The 16,523-nt window shown below is 44.4% G+C and overlaps 1 protein-coding gene across 1 annotated transcript in view; it reads left to right on the top strand.

Moving 5' to 3' along the window:
• The window catches only part of LOC138467193 (tropomyosin alpha-1 chain-like), a 996,954-nt gene that overhangs the window by 708,834 nt on the left and 271,597 nt on the right, over positions 1-16,523 (top strand). The window contains exon 14 of the mRNA XM_069607248.1: positions 694-712. Within this exon, the coding sequence (XP_069463349.1) occupies positions 694-712 (19 nt within the window). The remainder of the gene's footprint in view (positions 1-693; positions 713-16,523) is intronic.

Raw genomic sequence — 16,523 nt, 5'->3', positions numbered from 1 at the left:
TGTTCTTAGAAGCTGTCCCTGTGTCCTAGTCTGCTAAATGTTTACCATGACATCATTAATTGGAATACAGGCAGACATTTTGTATGTCTTTTTAGAACTGTTTACTTGTCATTATTTGTGTACATTGTTAAAATGTTTTCAAGATATGTGAACATCACACACTTTTCTTAAATGATGTGAAACTATGACATAGTGTTGTCAAACAAAAATGAATAATAATTTCCCCTTCCATTAATTTTTGAATAATTGCATATTTTGACTTATTGATTTGTTCCATTGACCCCTTGGGAATGTCTTGATATGTGCGAGATAAACAAGGCACGGACTTGTGTAGTATTAGCTACCCAAACACCCCTCATTTCTAATAAAAGGCCAGACTTTCCTATGTTGTGATGCATTATATGGCGAGGCGCAGTGAAGTGATCCTTTCCATGTTTGACACAGCAACATGTTCCTGTTACTGGGGTAGAGTCCCTGGCACTGGCCAGTGGGGCTCTAAGGCTATACATCTCCTAAATGCTGTGTTGACTTACCTCAGGGGTGCCTCAGATCATGGTTCTCTTCACAGCACTGAGCAGGACTACTAAAAACCACCACTAGTGAGTGCTGTGAACCATGCTTAGAATTTCATTTGCTGCATTAATGTGTTCAATTCTGAATTATATGTAACACAAATAATTTGTTTTTGTGCAGGTTTTACGATTGTCCAAAGGTATGATATCTGCATTTTCACAATCTAATCATGTAGCATGTGTTTTCTGTGTAGATATATTGCTTACAGATATAGTGATCCTCGAACTTTGTGGTATTTGTACAGTACCTGTTTATGTTATTGTGCTTACATAGCACCCATGTTGCTGGGGCTACCTCAAAACACTTCTTAATGCTGCATAACTCACCAACGATCCCGACTGAGGACTACCTAACATATTTAGCGACTAAGTGGTAAAGTCATTTAAGCCCTGCAGGTTGCCTTTGAGCAGAAGTCCTCTGAGATAACAGTTGAATGTTATGGGGTCTTACATAGACATTTACATTTAGCACATTCAAAAATGAGTACATTGTCCCACTCTGGCTGATTCGAATGTAAAGCCTAGGTAAACAGCACCCTACCTTCTGAGTGCACAGCAGATCAGCCATCCTTCTTAACACCCCCTTTTTAGTTTGGGCTATTAGGTTCCGCTTGCTCCACCTATAGGCCGAAACTATTGCATTAGAGTTAACATAGTGAGAAATGGCATTTGAGGAGGGATTCGCCGCTTGTAGGTGTTGTTTGGTTATCTGTCCACACTGGAAGGACAACCTGAATTTTCTATTACTGAAATCTAATGGAAAGATAACAGGGTTCATATATGTAAAACACACATGAACATACCCTCAGAGTTCTTATCTCACAGGGCTCCCCAAGGTGAAGTGGCATTTGACATTTGGCATTTTCGTGCCTAGAAACACTTGTGTACAGGCGCGTTATAAATGACATATCATATCATGGTCAAATTGCTGTAATTGTAATATATTCAAACATTCATGGTGCTATTGCACCAATGGTATCTCTATAGCTCTCATAACTCCAAGTCCATTGGTGGCAGAGATCTGGCTCCCAGTCTTACAGACAGTGTACTTGTCAGGCTCCCTATCTTGATAAGGGTTCAGAGTAGTGCTTATCTACAAGAAAGGTCCCCACAATGTAATTTCCTTTAAATTGCCGGAGTTCCCTTTTGTGTGTGTTCCCTAAAATGTTTGCAGAGCCAATTTTGGGGTATCTTGTGAACTTTGTGACATCATAACAGTTTCTCCTGCTGTGTTAGCAGAGCCAATTTTGGGTTATCTTGTGAACTTTGTGACATCGTAACAGTTTCTCCTGCAGTGTTAGCTATGCTACCAGGGGACTGTAAGCACCCTGGAACCTTGCAATGTGTTGGTGTCCAATTCCTAGGCATCATAATCATGCTTTTTTTATTACTTCAGGCAGTGTTTGATTCCCTCACTGCCCAACATTCTGGAGATCACTAGAGGCAAGTAGCGGCATTTGTTTGTCAATGCGAAGGTGTGAAAGCACTGCGTTCATCCACATGGCCTGTATGCAACACATGGGAGTACTGACTCCTCACATTCTTGTCTAAAGAATGTCCACAGCTGGGAGTGCAGAACCAAGATGGCTGAGTTGCAGCAGCCTGAATTAAGTGCTGCATAATGCCAATATACCTTTTCTGTCAAATTCACTTAACCATTGCACTCAAGTAACGTGGGTGTCATTCACGACAGGTCGATGAATTTACTGACAGGCTATGGCTCCCTGCTGTGTCCAGTGAATCGTTGTGCAAGCTGCAGGGCTGCCATATGCTGACAGGCAGCGAGCCATGGTGCTTACTAGAGCTGTGTGAAGATTCCACCTGGCCGTTGTCCCTCTCATCCTAGTCAAACTTTGTATCTGGCCACCTGCGGCAACTGCTAATGGGTATGTGCGCACTCATGTGGGGTGTGGTTCGTGGGGTGGCGAGGTGCTTGGGATCACATGGTGGAAGCAAAGCAAGAGTGTTTCTGCTGCCTACTGGGAGGGAGCCGGTAATGAAGGAGGTGTCCCCTATGCTTATGTGGCTCCATAGTGCGTGGTGGGGAGGAAGGTCTTTGGTGTGGTGATGCTGCACTACTGTTTCCTGCATTGTGGATCTGGGGTTCAGCAGTGGCAATATTGAGTCAGACTTCTGCCCTTATTTGTATTCTGACACTATTGCATTCACTCTGGGAGTTGTGATGAATCAGTGATGATTCCCCCAGAAAATCTGGCCTGGGACCCTTCTCGGGTGGCCAGGGAAAGCAGACGCTTTCTGATCCTGACCATGGGGGTGGTGTTCTGCGGGAGAATCACATGAGGGTCGGGGGGTTCAGGTCAGGAGGAATGAGAAACCCTTGTTCAAGTTCCCTCGTGAAATTAATTTGCCTTAGGGACTTCAAGTCCCATAAACGCAGAAATACTGGGACAAAGAAGAGGGTTGAAAAGGAACAAAACTGCGAAGTGCAGCTTTTTAATGGGAATGACCCACACCTGAGGGAGATTGGGAGGGTTAAAAGGCCCCCTCAGATGCAGGCGATGAGAAAGCAGGAGGAGCAGTGAGAGAAGCAGAGACTGGAGAAGAGAGAAGACGCCTGGACCACTGATGAGCAGAGAGCAGTAACCTGTCCGGATAGTGTCTTTGCCTCCAGAAGCCTTAAGTCACACAGTGGGAGGCGTGAGAGAGGGAAGCTTTCCCTCTGAAGACCTGTTTTGCCGAGGCTGTGAAGCGAGAAGCAAAATTACGGAAAGCTTTCCTCCCCACATGTCTCTTTCTGGTGGCAGGCGAGCACCAGAGAGCCTCCGCAGCAAAGGAAGTTCTGTGTGCAAGTGGCATGGCCGGCGGCAGACCAAAATCCGCAGATGACTGGGTCACAGTGAGACACTGAATCAAAGTACCTGTGTGCAACAAGGGAATTGGACACACACACCTTACCCGGTTAGTTCACCAACTGAAAGTGACACTGGAGCACTCGGTGACCGCTCGCATGCTACATACAGAGTTTTCCAGATTAGAAAACAATTGCGTATGTGTTGGCAATTTTGAATACAGAACTATCAGAAACCAGAGAAAACATCATTATGTAAAACCAAATGACTTTGTTTTTAAGCATGCAAGTTTTTTTAGAGCCCAGCAACAGGATTAGGAAATATTACTAGAACCCAATGCAGACAACTATTACCCAAGCCAAAAGAAAGTAACAGCAAGGAAATTTAAAATTCACAGATATTGTCAAAGGCAGAAGAGGACAAATGAAAGTTCCAAAGGTTGTAAAGCGTATTGCCCATATTTGAAGAAGTACATAACACATGCTGGTATTAACCCATATTGCCAAAGCCAAGGAAGAAGCAGAATAAAAACATATCCTTGTCAGTGTTTGGTTAATAAAGAGGTGCGGAAAGAAGAGTGGCAAGAAGGCTGCCCTTTTGGAAAAGGTTGTTCAGAAGGAGAGGAGCATAACGTGCATAACTTGCCAAGGTTTTGGAAAGCACAAAAGAGCACCAAAGAGCACCAATGTGAATCTTTCCTTAAAGCCTGATATTGTAGAGTGGTGAACACTGCAAAACTGTTGTAAGCTGATCTTAACCACAGAGGCACTTGTGTGTAAAATTACTGTTCGAACATGGGAGTATACCCGAACAGTGAACTTTGAAGTAGTAGGCCTGACATGGTAGTAAACCAAGCGTGATTGTAGTAGTAGGCCTGGTAGTAGTAGGCCTGGCATGCAAGTAAGCGAGGTAGAAGCTGATGAAGTGCTTGTACCAAATGATCCTGATGTACTTTCATTGCTGAAGCTACAACTGTATAAAACTTCTGCAGAAGTGTTGTAGGTATCAATAAATACAAGGCTGTTGCCAAAAAGCATCCTGACAAAGACAATTTATATTAATGCTGATGAACTAAGAAAATATTCTTTGGTTGCTTTGACAGAGCTTACTTTGAGTCTAACTATTACAAGAGGAAGACTTAAGAACCTTTGTTGAACCACTGGAGTGTTGGAACATTTTGTTCTCCAGTTTGAGTCACAGAGAACTGTGTTAGAACTTTGTTGCAAACCAGGATTTCCTTATATCTTTTTTGAAACTGTGGAACAGAATCCTGCTTGAATCTGGGGAAGTGGAATTCACCCAGATTATAAGGAGAGACTGTTGTCATATTATGAACTTAACTCTTATTTTCTGTTGCCTTTCAACTGCCATGCGTTATCTTGTTGAGTTACTATATGTATAAGTGTGAGGGACAGAGTGTTTCCTTTAGTTTATTTTAGGCAGGGAAATACTTGTCAAGGTATGGATAATGAGGCGTTCATCCAACCTTTTGAGTTAACAAAATGGCATCTTTTGGAAAACCTTCACAAAGTTGTCTGCCTCACATTTCAGACTCTTCATCTGTTGCAAGGCTGATGGGGCTTGTGCTGCTGGCATTTCCAGCAAGGTGTCAGGTTATTGTTTGCAGACTCCGGGCTGTTTGGAGGATGGATTTGACAAATGTATCTACCCACCTCTGCGCCTTTATTCAAGTTGGGATATTTCAGGAGCCGGTGCCGTGCGCCTGCTGCACAGTGCACCAATTAGTTAAATGGCTTAACGCATGTCACCCTGCTCTGTGCGAATGTGCAGTGTGACACTTTACTTAGAATACACACACCTCAGAGCACACTGACTCGCAGTACTGTCCACCCCCACAGTTACTCGTTTCTTGCCACAGCGTCCAGGAGTTGCAAGAGCCGGTGACCCACTTTACCAATAGTGGCGCCGTTTATTATTCACGCTGTGAACGACCAGTCACAATCCTATGTAGCATCAAAACGTCCAGTATTCTGCCCCAGTGGTTACTTTTTGAAAGACCAAGTTCAAATGTTCCTCCCAGGGGCTCAGCCACTTCCTAGATCACACAAGCTGTACATGAAGCTTCTCAAAGGTTGGCCATCCATCTCCACGTTCACCCGACTCATGCAGGCTGTCTGAGCAATCTTCGCTGGTTCCCAGAGCCGTGCGGTCACCTCAACTCCCCACTGCCATCACAACGCTGCAGTTCATCAATGCCGCAGTAAACCTGAAAGACCACAAAATAAGGCTTTCTACAAAGAATTGGAAATAGCCAGTCATGAGGTTCAACAATATTATTTATTACAGCCCGGACTGGGGTCTGAGCGCCCCACGAGGCATGCGTGCAGACACTGTGGTGGGAGAGAGCATCGAACAGCCAAAGCATCTTGCATATATACCTTCAGGAATAGCATACAATACACCTGTGTAGCCCCCTCAGGTTATAGGTCAAAAGTTCGAATCAAAAGGTTTGAATTACAATTGGTTCAAATCAAAAGGACCGAAAACAAAAGGTTCGAAAAATTATTATTTTTTTGTAATGTTTTTTTTTTTGGTCCCCCCAACTCCTGTTTTTGTGGTAAAAGCCACTTTTTTTACCTACACGGAAACCCAAAAAATATATATATAATTAAAAAAAAATTGAACCTTTGGTTTTCTATCATATTGACTCTCACCTTTTGCATTCAAACCTTTTGTAATCGATCCTTTAACTGGACACCGTCCCCTCAGCAATAGGGTCTGTAGGGTTCATGACCTTTCCACGTAGGCAATATTACTGAGACAATGTTTGTACATTTTTTCCCCGTCCTCCTATTCACAATTTACTGTCTGGGAGCGGGGCAAAGCAGTGCGTGGGGGCATATCCTGTTCCCTAGTACAAGGGAACATTTGCTGTACAGTTTATCTATGTTGTTCTTAAGGCCTACGGTTAGTCTGCTTTAAAGCTTGGAAAACAGGATTTTTACCAGAGGAGCATGTTGCAGCTGCACATTATTACAATTAACGGTTCAATGGAGAAACATGGTCGAGACAGGCGGGCACCTAACTTACAGATGAGCTATGCTTCTGCAAGGACTTCAAGGTTCTACAGTGTAAGACAAACAACACGCTCAGCAGAATGTGCTTTCATGTCTAGTAAATAACAGAAGGTTCATGCCGCGGTCTTCTACCACGTTCAGAGTGAGAAAGGCAAAATGAGCAAGGAACTGAACCGAACATTGCATCCAAGATGGCGAATAAAACAAAATGGCAACATGGCCACCATTAGTGTGGAAGTAGCTTTGTAGCATGATGCAAATGTGCTTAGGCCAATATGCATACCTGTAGGACACTAAACTATATACATTTTCACACACTGATTGCACCAGCACTCACTGCAGGTATTCTCGCTCCAGCAGCTGCACCAATCCGGGGATGCCCGGCTTGCCAGTCAGAAGGGCCTAGAGAGCCCCACTCATGATTTTTGTGGCACAACGTCACAGCTGCAGCTCTCGCCATTCAGTAGCAGATTTATCTGAAAGTGCAGCGGGCCAGAGCGCGGTGTCCAGGCCTTCACCCCGAGCTGATCGGTTCTCCGCTCCACACCAACTTCAGGAGATGAAAGCAATCTCGCCGTTCTCTGCTCACTGTACACTGCAGCCAGGCACCTTTTATTTTGCAGTTTGCTCTCTCCAAACAATAGAGTTGTTCCAGGATTTGCAGCCTCGGTACAGAGCTTTAGAGCCAAGCGGCCATCATGCTTGGCTGCTCCACAGCACCCCTTCTGCTGAGTGGCATGTTGGTATTTGTAATCTCATATTCAAGATGGATTGAATAATCCTACAACTGTTTTAACAAACATATTTCTATAAGGATTTATGTATTTATATATGTGTGTCTGAGTACCTTACAATGAGTTGTGTGCTTTTCAAGTCATCTTTATAAAACAGAGTATTGTTGAAATCCAGAAATGGGCATAAGAGGGCTAAATGAGTCATGAATATTTGTCCAGGAAATTGCAAGAGGTTGCAATCATGGCGACTGGAAAGGTTATGTTCCCTGGTTGTGGCTATGTGCTGCTTTTCATGGCACAGAGAATACATGTGGGTGGACAGTATCCGTCCACTTTTTTTAGAGGGTGGATATAACCCCTCTTGGGTGTTCTTGTGGTTGGCAAGCTTGCTCAAGTGTTTGGCCACCAGGATTTAACCCAGGTTGTCATGCTCCCTATGCAAATGCTTACCTAGAAGAGCACATACAAGTGTCATCAAAGCACATGCCTCGTGTTGGGATTTTGTTTTCCAGGGAATATTTCACTATGTATTGTTGGGTTTAAAAGGTGGGCATCTTTTATACTTTGCCAGCGTCGTTATTGCAATATTTCTGTCAGGTTATTTTTCTGGTGTTGATACATTTTTGGTTTGGACAAAAAGCTGAAACTATTGTCATTAACATAAGAACTTCAAATATGGGCTTTGAATGAGGGTTTTTAATGCTTTTCAAATGGAGACGACATTTGAAGAGGGATACACAGTTGTAATCCCCCCCATTCCTGGCCATCTTGGAACTCTTTGATTTTATGTGAGCTCTTGTTGGAGTCAGCCATCTTGGATGACTGTTTCTAAGGAAGCTCTCTGAAAACAAGCCAGCCATTTTTGAATGGTAAATTTACCATGCATCGTCCAAATAAAATGATACATTGAATTATGCAAGTATAATCTTTCCTAAAATAGCTAAAGTAATTTAAAAAAAACCCTAAAGTAACTTGCATTTTGGGAGCTTGTTTTATTAAATTTGTTTATGCATCCTTTGCTGATTGGGTATATTTTGAGGAGGATCTGCAAAGCTAAATTACACCTTTCATTATTGCACAGCTATTTATACGCAAAATTAGTCTGGAAAATATTGTATATTATGCATTTCCTAATCACAATTGTATTGTCCAAATTGAAGTCAGTGTGATAGCTGCTAACCAATGAGGGAGACTCACTCCTTATGATCGGGATATTGTTGCAGGATATCCAAAGATATACTTAAGTGTAGGGCTCGCCTCTTGACTGACATGTTGGCATTTGTAGTTAAGAGTGTACTCAATGTGTTTGACTGGATTTATATTCTCCTTTGCACAGAATGCTTGCAGGAATGTGTAGTCCTTCGCCATGCTCAGAAGTGTAGTTCCTGAGCCAACCGTGCATGTTCGGAGTGACGCTCCAGGAGTTGTAGTTCCGACGGCAAACTCACAGTGACCTTACAGGAAGGGAGAGCAGTTGGACAGGAAGCCTGGGGAGGGAGGGCAGCTGTGAAGCCTCCTTGCTGCTTCTCAGTGTGAACCGGGCAGGGGGACGCCCCAGGGCAGGGAGCGCTGCTGCAGTATGGGGTGAGTTAGCTTTGGGTACTCTCTGTGAGGAAGTAAGAGTCCTGAAGAGGGACAAGGCCTGGCAGGCCAGTGCGGGTGGGACTGCCCGTTTCTTCCTGCCTCAGGAATCCTTTGTTAGCCTGCATCCCAGTGATGCTCTGATTGGGTAAGGGTGATACTCACTTTGAATGAGTGCCACACAGCCCGCAACGGCTTTCCTTCCAGGCTGGCTTATTTTGCCATTTGTTTTCTGCCTTTGTTTTGATAAAATGTGAACTGGGTTGAAGTGACAGCATCTACCAGTGGCCGCTCCATACACTCTTTCCTACGAGCAACACACACCACTGAAGATCCCTGGAGGCTGCATGCCTCTGCACTGGAAGTGGGTATCATGTATTATTCACAATATAAATTGTGCGTGCACTGCCCTTAATCTGTGCACACAAGCCATTCATTGGAAGGACCATAGCAGCTTTATCTCAGTGTTGTCTCAAACTGTTCTGCGTTTTTGGGGGTCAAGATTTTGTTATGAATGGTCTCATCCGTTCAACCATTTCTTCTTAATCCACTACTATCCCCATGTTATCTAGGGTTCCCCAGGTAGCATTAGCTCAATTATGTCCAGAATTGCGGCAAACTGTAGTAGAATATTCTTTGATTCAGTTTTGGCCCATTTAATAGCTCGTCTTGCTTTTCCCTTAATCATTGTACTGGAATTAGATGCCTTCTCAGGTGGCACATTGTATAATGTTAACCAGCCTTCAAATCCAAGATAAATGCTAAGTGGACAATGATCATGCTCTATATGATCTAAGATTTTGAAGGCTTTTTTTACGAGGTGCCAATCACCAATGGTCTAAAGAATTATGTTAACTGTGTATATTTTATGACGCTCAGTAAAGCCTGGAGACATATATGTCCTTAAATCAAACTCAATTATAGACATTGAGGAGTGATTATGATTTACAACACTTTCTGTAAAAAAACATGTCATACAGTGATTTCATGAACAAAGTAAACAATTTTACCCAAAACTGTACCGGAGGAGACCACCAGGGGGTGTAGGCGAAATGGCTACCTAGTATGTTGTCTGCGGTGCCTTGACAGACGTGAGGGCATTGAGAAACCTTCATAAATGGACATTTTAACTTGAACAACCAACGTGCAGATCTATAACGTTCCCATACAGGCTTTAATCCAAGAAAATTAATTTATCCCAGAGGATTTGGTGCAGAAACCTCATTTCCTCCATGAGTGACCTGGCTCCCGAAGCTGACATGCGGTTGCGGCAAGCCATGGGGCAGAGGGAGGCAGAACAAGAAACAGAGGAGCCACAGGGTTCCTGGCGTAGTGTGACTTGACGGTCGGCAGAGATGTCCACAGCAAAGTGTGCCGCATTTTTAAGCTTGCCGCCCTGATCCGTTCAACCAGTGAGCTTGGACACAGTGAGGTGCCACCTGATACGCCGTCACGGGACTGGAAGTGCTGGCACTGAACCCTCAGTGGAGGATTCACAGTATAAGTGGGTGCTGGGAGTGGAGGCAGAGGGTTACCGCTATGGTACGCCTGCCGGAGCGGGGAGAGACGCTCCTGTCGATCCCATCATTTTTGGTTTGCAGACATGAACACCAGAGTGGTAAGCAGACCAGGGGAGCCTAGGCATAATCCAGCACGGGCTGTGAGGAAGAGTGACAACTGTGCGAGGTGCATGGAAAAGTATCAGCGCAGACCCGAGATACTGACGGTAATATCGGTGAAAACAATGGCTCCATGCATGAGGCTCTTCGGGAAACGGTGCAGACCTTCTCCTGGCCCAACGAGCAAGGTAGCTGCGTTGGCCTGGTGAAGCAAGGATCAGTTGCTCGGACTCAGCCTCCCTTCTGGCAATAAGGGTTTACCCCAGCGCTTTACTTGAATGGCCTGGTTTGTTTTGTCCTGAGTAAAGGATGGATCATCGAAGGTCTAGAGAAGGGACCTCTCTTTAAAAATGGACAGCCTGGAAGACCGATAGAGGAGGTCCAATCTACATATAATGGGCCTGCAAGAGAAACAAGGCAAAACGTCTCTCTCCCTTTAACCGGCCCCTAGCACACTGAATTTACATTTGACAGAATTCATCGAGGAGGGGGTCCTTTGGGTGGGCCGCGATCCATTCTCACAAAATGTCATTACTTCTCACAAGAAATTGACATTTTCCAGAAGGCGAGAGAACAGGGCACAATTGAATTTGAGGGCTTCAAAATCTATGTTTACCAGGATTTATCACCTCTGACCCTGACGAAGCACAGGGAGTGCCGTCCGCTGAGACAATGGCTGCAGGAGCGCGGTGTTCACCATAGATGGGGATACCCCTTTTCCTTGAACTTTGAACAGGGTGGAGAAGAGTTTAAGGTGACATTGGCAGATGGAGTGGAAGGTGTACTGAAAAGGTTGACAGAGGAGGACCGCAGACCAGAAAGGGGAGAGTCAAGATGCGTTGACTGTTTATCCGGTCCTGAATCTTCTGTCCGTGGAAGCTGCTGAGTCCCACAGTCTCCCAAGAAGGTGTGAGCAACAATTGGTTTTCCGAACAGCTGAAGTTCTAACCCTCTTAAGGGAAGGGGGAAGTGGAGAAAATAACAAACGGCACAGATCTCTTTTCGTAATCAGGCATCTATCTGCAAAAAGATAAATAAACAAGAATTACTCATTTATTCTACACCTATTACCTCCCTTCACCCCTAATGAGATTTATCATACCTGTGCATCCTCAGCTTCTTGCTTTGAGGATCAATAAGAACAGTTCTGAGAAATGTATCTCCTTTAAAGTCTCTTTTCAATTTGGTTTCTTTTCAACTTATTCTTGCACTATGATGTAAATCAAAATCGTCCTCTTTACTTTTCTTGGGAAAAACAAATTGGAATCTTATTTGAATGTCTCTTTTCTCTTTTAAGCAAAAACTCAATTGCTTTCACATGGATCTTTGAAGAGTTCACTCAAATACTTTTCTGTATTTACCTTAGTTGAACAGATTGTTTCTTGTTGAATTGAGTATTTCTTTACAAGTTTACTTTGCTTATGTTTTGATGTCGTTTTAACATTTAACTTTTCTGAAGTTACAAAATTGAAAACGTGCAATAAAGAGATCAACTCATATCTCTATTAAGGAATTGCCAGCTCAAAAATCGTTAATTCTAAACTCAACAAAGAGATGGATCAGTCTAACAACAAAAGACTAAACTCCGTAACTGTGCGCATTAATATGCTGCTCTCGCAATTCACACATGCGTTTTGGAAACCTCTGCCTGTCCTCACAAGACAAAGTACTACTTCACATGCATGAAGCGCTTCAAAACTGCACGAATGAACCTACGCAGCTGCGCACGCGCACTACAATTCTCTGCCTGACCTTAATAGACAAAGTTTTACCGTGCACGCGTGAATCGCTTCTAAGCTGCATTAACCCATGCAGCAGCGCACGCGCACAAGAATCCTCTGCCTGACCTTAATAGACAAAGTTTTACCGCGCATGCATGAAGCACGCAATTTCAACACTACGCCCAAAACAACGCATGCGCTCGGGTTAATCACTAACAGCCAGCCCACGACGATTGCACAATAACGTTATTGAAACGCTAACCTTAAACTCATGCGCACTTCAGAGAAAAAACAAAGGAAGCTTACTTATGCCTTCCTTCTAACACCGATCAAATGAACCAAAATCACACAAAGAAACATTCGATCTTGAATCGTTAGAAATCGGAATTCATCTGAATAGACCCAAACAAAATACCTCTTCTATGAGCATTGACAAGAGATTCAAAGCTGAATAAATCCTTCTATATGGATTTCTGCCCTAACTAAATACCTAAACTAAATACACAGTTCCAATCTTTCAGATTCTTCTTTACAGTCTCTGAGATTCAGTTGCAAAAAACTTTCTTCACTAGATTAGAAAACATAAATTCTCCCACCGGATGTTGCAGGTTGCCTTGTCCCACGCAGGAAACTTCTCTGGTCTTCACTTTAGGTGTGGAAGTTTTTGGGAAATGGTTGTAACTTACTTTTATTAACTTTAGATTAAGAGAACAACATAACAGGACCTTCCTGATGCAGACTGGATGATGAAAGGCAGTTTAGAATGTGCCAAGTCCACCAGGTGACTACTTGGTCCAATAAGCACTCAGCCCTTCTACACCATGTTGAATTGGGTTTCCTTAACTCTGGAAACTATAGTTAAGGCTAAATAGAAACTTCCCCAAAAGAACTAATTAAACATCAGAAAACAATCTGTCACACACTCCTTCACTTCTTCACTAAACCAGACCTGACAGTACCCCCCTCTTAAGCCCTGACCTCAGGGCCAGGCTTGTAAGGAAATTTCTCATGAAACCTTTTAATTAGAATCGGTTCATGCACATCCTCACTCAGTTCCCATGATCTTTCCTCTGACCCAAAACCCTTCCAATCAATCAAATATTGCAAACCAGATTGGGAAATTCTAGAATCTAGTATCTCATTCACTTCGTACTTCTCATAATCACTGTCCAAATCTACTGAATTGAAAGACTCTTTTAACCTAGTTCCCTTAAAAACAGGTTTTAGCAGATTGACATGAAAGATCGGATGAACATTAAGATCTCGAGGTAATTTTAGTCTCACAGCCACTGGATCAACAATCTTTTGAACCCCAAATGGACCTACAAATTTAGGACTGAATTTATTTTTACCATTTAGTCTAAGGAAATGAGTAGACAGCCAAACCAGATCTCCCACACAATAATTCGGACTTTTCTTCCTTTTCCTGTCAGCAAATTCTTTATACTTGTCCTTACTTACAAACAAAGTCTTAGCAACCTTTTCTAAATCTTCTCACTCATCAATTTAAATCTCTCTTCAACAGCTGGATTAGAAAAATGTCCTTCCAAAACTTCTCCAAGAAAACGTGGATGATACCCCTTATTACAAAACAAGGAGACAGCGACATAGTGTCATAATGCCTGCCCCCAGACATCAAGAGCAGACCCATCTGCCCAGAGTACTGGCACCTATGGGGACTTGTAAGGCCCCAAAGGATAGCCTAAATGCTTCCTGGACTCAGTCCTGGCGCTGTTGGCGCCAGGCTCATATTGCCTTGTCAGGCAAATCAAGTCATCAAGTGGTGAAACCATGCACAGGCCACCTTGGGGCTGTTTGGAGGGATTACTTTATTTAAGGGACTATTTCATTTGGTGTGGTACAGGGACTACTTTACCTGGGAACTACTTCTGGGAGGCTATTTAAACCACGCCCGGAGAACAGAACACGCTTCGCGTTATTCTGCACTCCTGCAGCGTAACGCTCACTGTGCCTGCAGCTCCAGTTCAGTCTTCAGCCACGCCCGCCCTGTTCTTCTCGATCAGAACCTGCAGAGGAATGAAAGGAAAAACAGATTAGAACAAGAGCCTTACCATTCTCCATCGCGATCATCCGGGAGTCGCCGCACCTGCAAGAGAAGGAGCACCAGTTACCCGTGCTATACAAGATAGCAGAAGTGCCGCGGGATACTCACCGATGCTCCGTCTGTCCATGCGATCCAGCAAGGCATTCTAACGTGATCGCTGCCGGGAGCAGCCGCATCTGCAAAAGACAAGAAAAGATAACAGGTGAGCTGCGCCTCGTGTCATGAACTGTCGTCTGCGTCCCTTCTGGAATTCTTGGTCCCTGAACCATAGGGGATTGAATACAGTGATCCTTCCAACATGGCCGCTTGAAACAGAATGCTGCTGGCCAGTCTCTACGCTCCACACTGTACGCTGTACAAAACAGACACGCCCCCGCGGCTTTGCGTGTGTTGCCGGAGTTTGCTCGGGGCTCTCTTCTGATTCCTGGTTCCCGGTTCCTTGAATCCCCCTTCCTTCCTCCCATTCCTCTACCTTTCCTCCAATCTTCCTGGATTTTCTTCCGCGCTCGGGTCACGGCGTTCCGTGCCTCCAAGTGCGAAGATCATTCCTTCCTGGTATCCACCCTGGACTTCTGAACGTTCACGGAAGTTGGATAGCGAACCTCACGCTGGAATCCGAGGACCAGCGCTCGGGTTTGTACAAATCTCGGACCGTGAGAAAGAAGACATCACAGAAGGTCACAAGAAAACAACAAAAGCAAGTGAGAAGGGGAGAGACTTGTGACAGATTGAGACACCTAAAAAACGATACAGATACAGAGATGGAAGCCGCTGTTCAAGACCTCAAGCCCTACTACTTTTCCACTCCTAGACCAAAGGTGGGCTTTATGATCTCACACCTCACTGGAAATGGCTTGACCTGGGCAACCCCCCTAGTTAACTCGGGCGACGCCCTCCTGGATGATTATGATGGGTTTGTGGCAGCTCTAAAGGCCATGTTTGATCGCCCAGAACAGGTGTACAGTGCTCAAGAACGACTACTCGAATTTCAACAAGGATCCCAGGATATGCTCACCTATGTGACCTGTTTTAAACAACTCGTGAAGGAAGCAGATTGGTCTCAAGAAGCCAGCTTCACCCTCTTCCAAAGAGGTCTGAATGAAGAAATAAAGGATGAGTTAGCGAGGGTAGCTCGCCGTAGCTCCTTCCAGGCTCTCATGGACCTTTCCTTGCAAATAGACCTCCGAATCCAAGAAAGAAGAGTGGGGAAAAAGAAGTCTAAATCTGGTTTCCAAAAGGCCGCCACAGAACACCCATCTAGACCTGAGCCCACAGTTTCTCCAACCCTGGACCCAGAACCCATGCAACTGGGGGCCTTCCGTGGACCCATTACCCCATAAGAAAGGATGCGACGGATTCACACTGGTCTGTGCATGTATTGCGCCTCCGATAAACACCTCGTGAGAGAATGCCCTATTGCTCCTCCACGGCGTTCGGGAAATGCCAGCTCCCGATCCTAGAAGAGGCACAGTTTCGACAGAGAGATGTTTGCTCCATATCAATTCCATCCTTGAACTCTCCTGGACAAAATAATCTTGTGGTTCTACAGGCCTTTCTATCGCCTTCCAAGAAAGAATCTTACCCCATACTGGCATTAGTAGATTGCAGAGCCATGGGCATATTCATAGATCATGATTGGGTCACTGCTCACAACATTCCACATGAAACTCGAAGAACTATGCAACCTGTAGATGCTATTGATGGAAGACCTCTGTCTTCAGGACCCATAACCCTTCAGACTAAAGAGATCCTACTCTCTATAAACCACCATCAAGAGAGGATCAAATTTGACATTATAAAATCAGCCCATTATCCAATGGTTCTAGGAATGCCCTGGTTACAAAAGCATAACTCCTACATCAATTGGGCAGCAGGCTCCTTGTTCCTAGGTTCTGAACACTGTATGTCTCACTGCTTATCCCTAGATTCCTTACCAAAGTCTTCTGAAGACTCGCAAGAGAGTCAGCAAAATCCAGTCACCGTCTCTAACATCATCTGGATTCCCAGGGCGTACCAGGCCTTCACTGATGTATTTTCGACCGCTATAGTTCAAGCTCTCCCTCCTCACAGACCAGATGATTGCGCCATCGATACTGAACCTTCAGCAGTGATTCCTTTCGGGAGGGTGTTTATTTTATCAGAACCTGAAAAAAGGACCCTCCGGGAATACCTGGATACTAACCTGGAAAATGGCACCATACGACCATCTAAATCCCCAGCGGGTGCTTCATTGTTTTTTGTTCCCAAGAAAGACACCAAGGAGCTCAGACCATGTCTAGATTACTGTGGCCTTAACCAGTGCACTCTCAAGGACCGCTACCCATTTCCTCTCATCTCGGATATCCTGGAAGCAGTCAGAGGTGCAGTAGTCTTCACAAAACTA

This window comes from Ambystoma mexicanum, chromosome 4q (genome assembly GCF_040938575.1).
Source record: "Ambystoma mexicanum isolate Mex_15411 chromosome 4q, UKY_AmexF1_1, whole genome shotgun sequence".
NCBI lineage: Eukaryota > Metazoa > Chordata > Amphibia > Caudata > Ambystomatidae > Ambystoma > Ambystoma mexicanum.
This window is presented reverse-complemented; position numbering and strand designations above follow the sequence as displayed.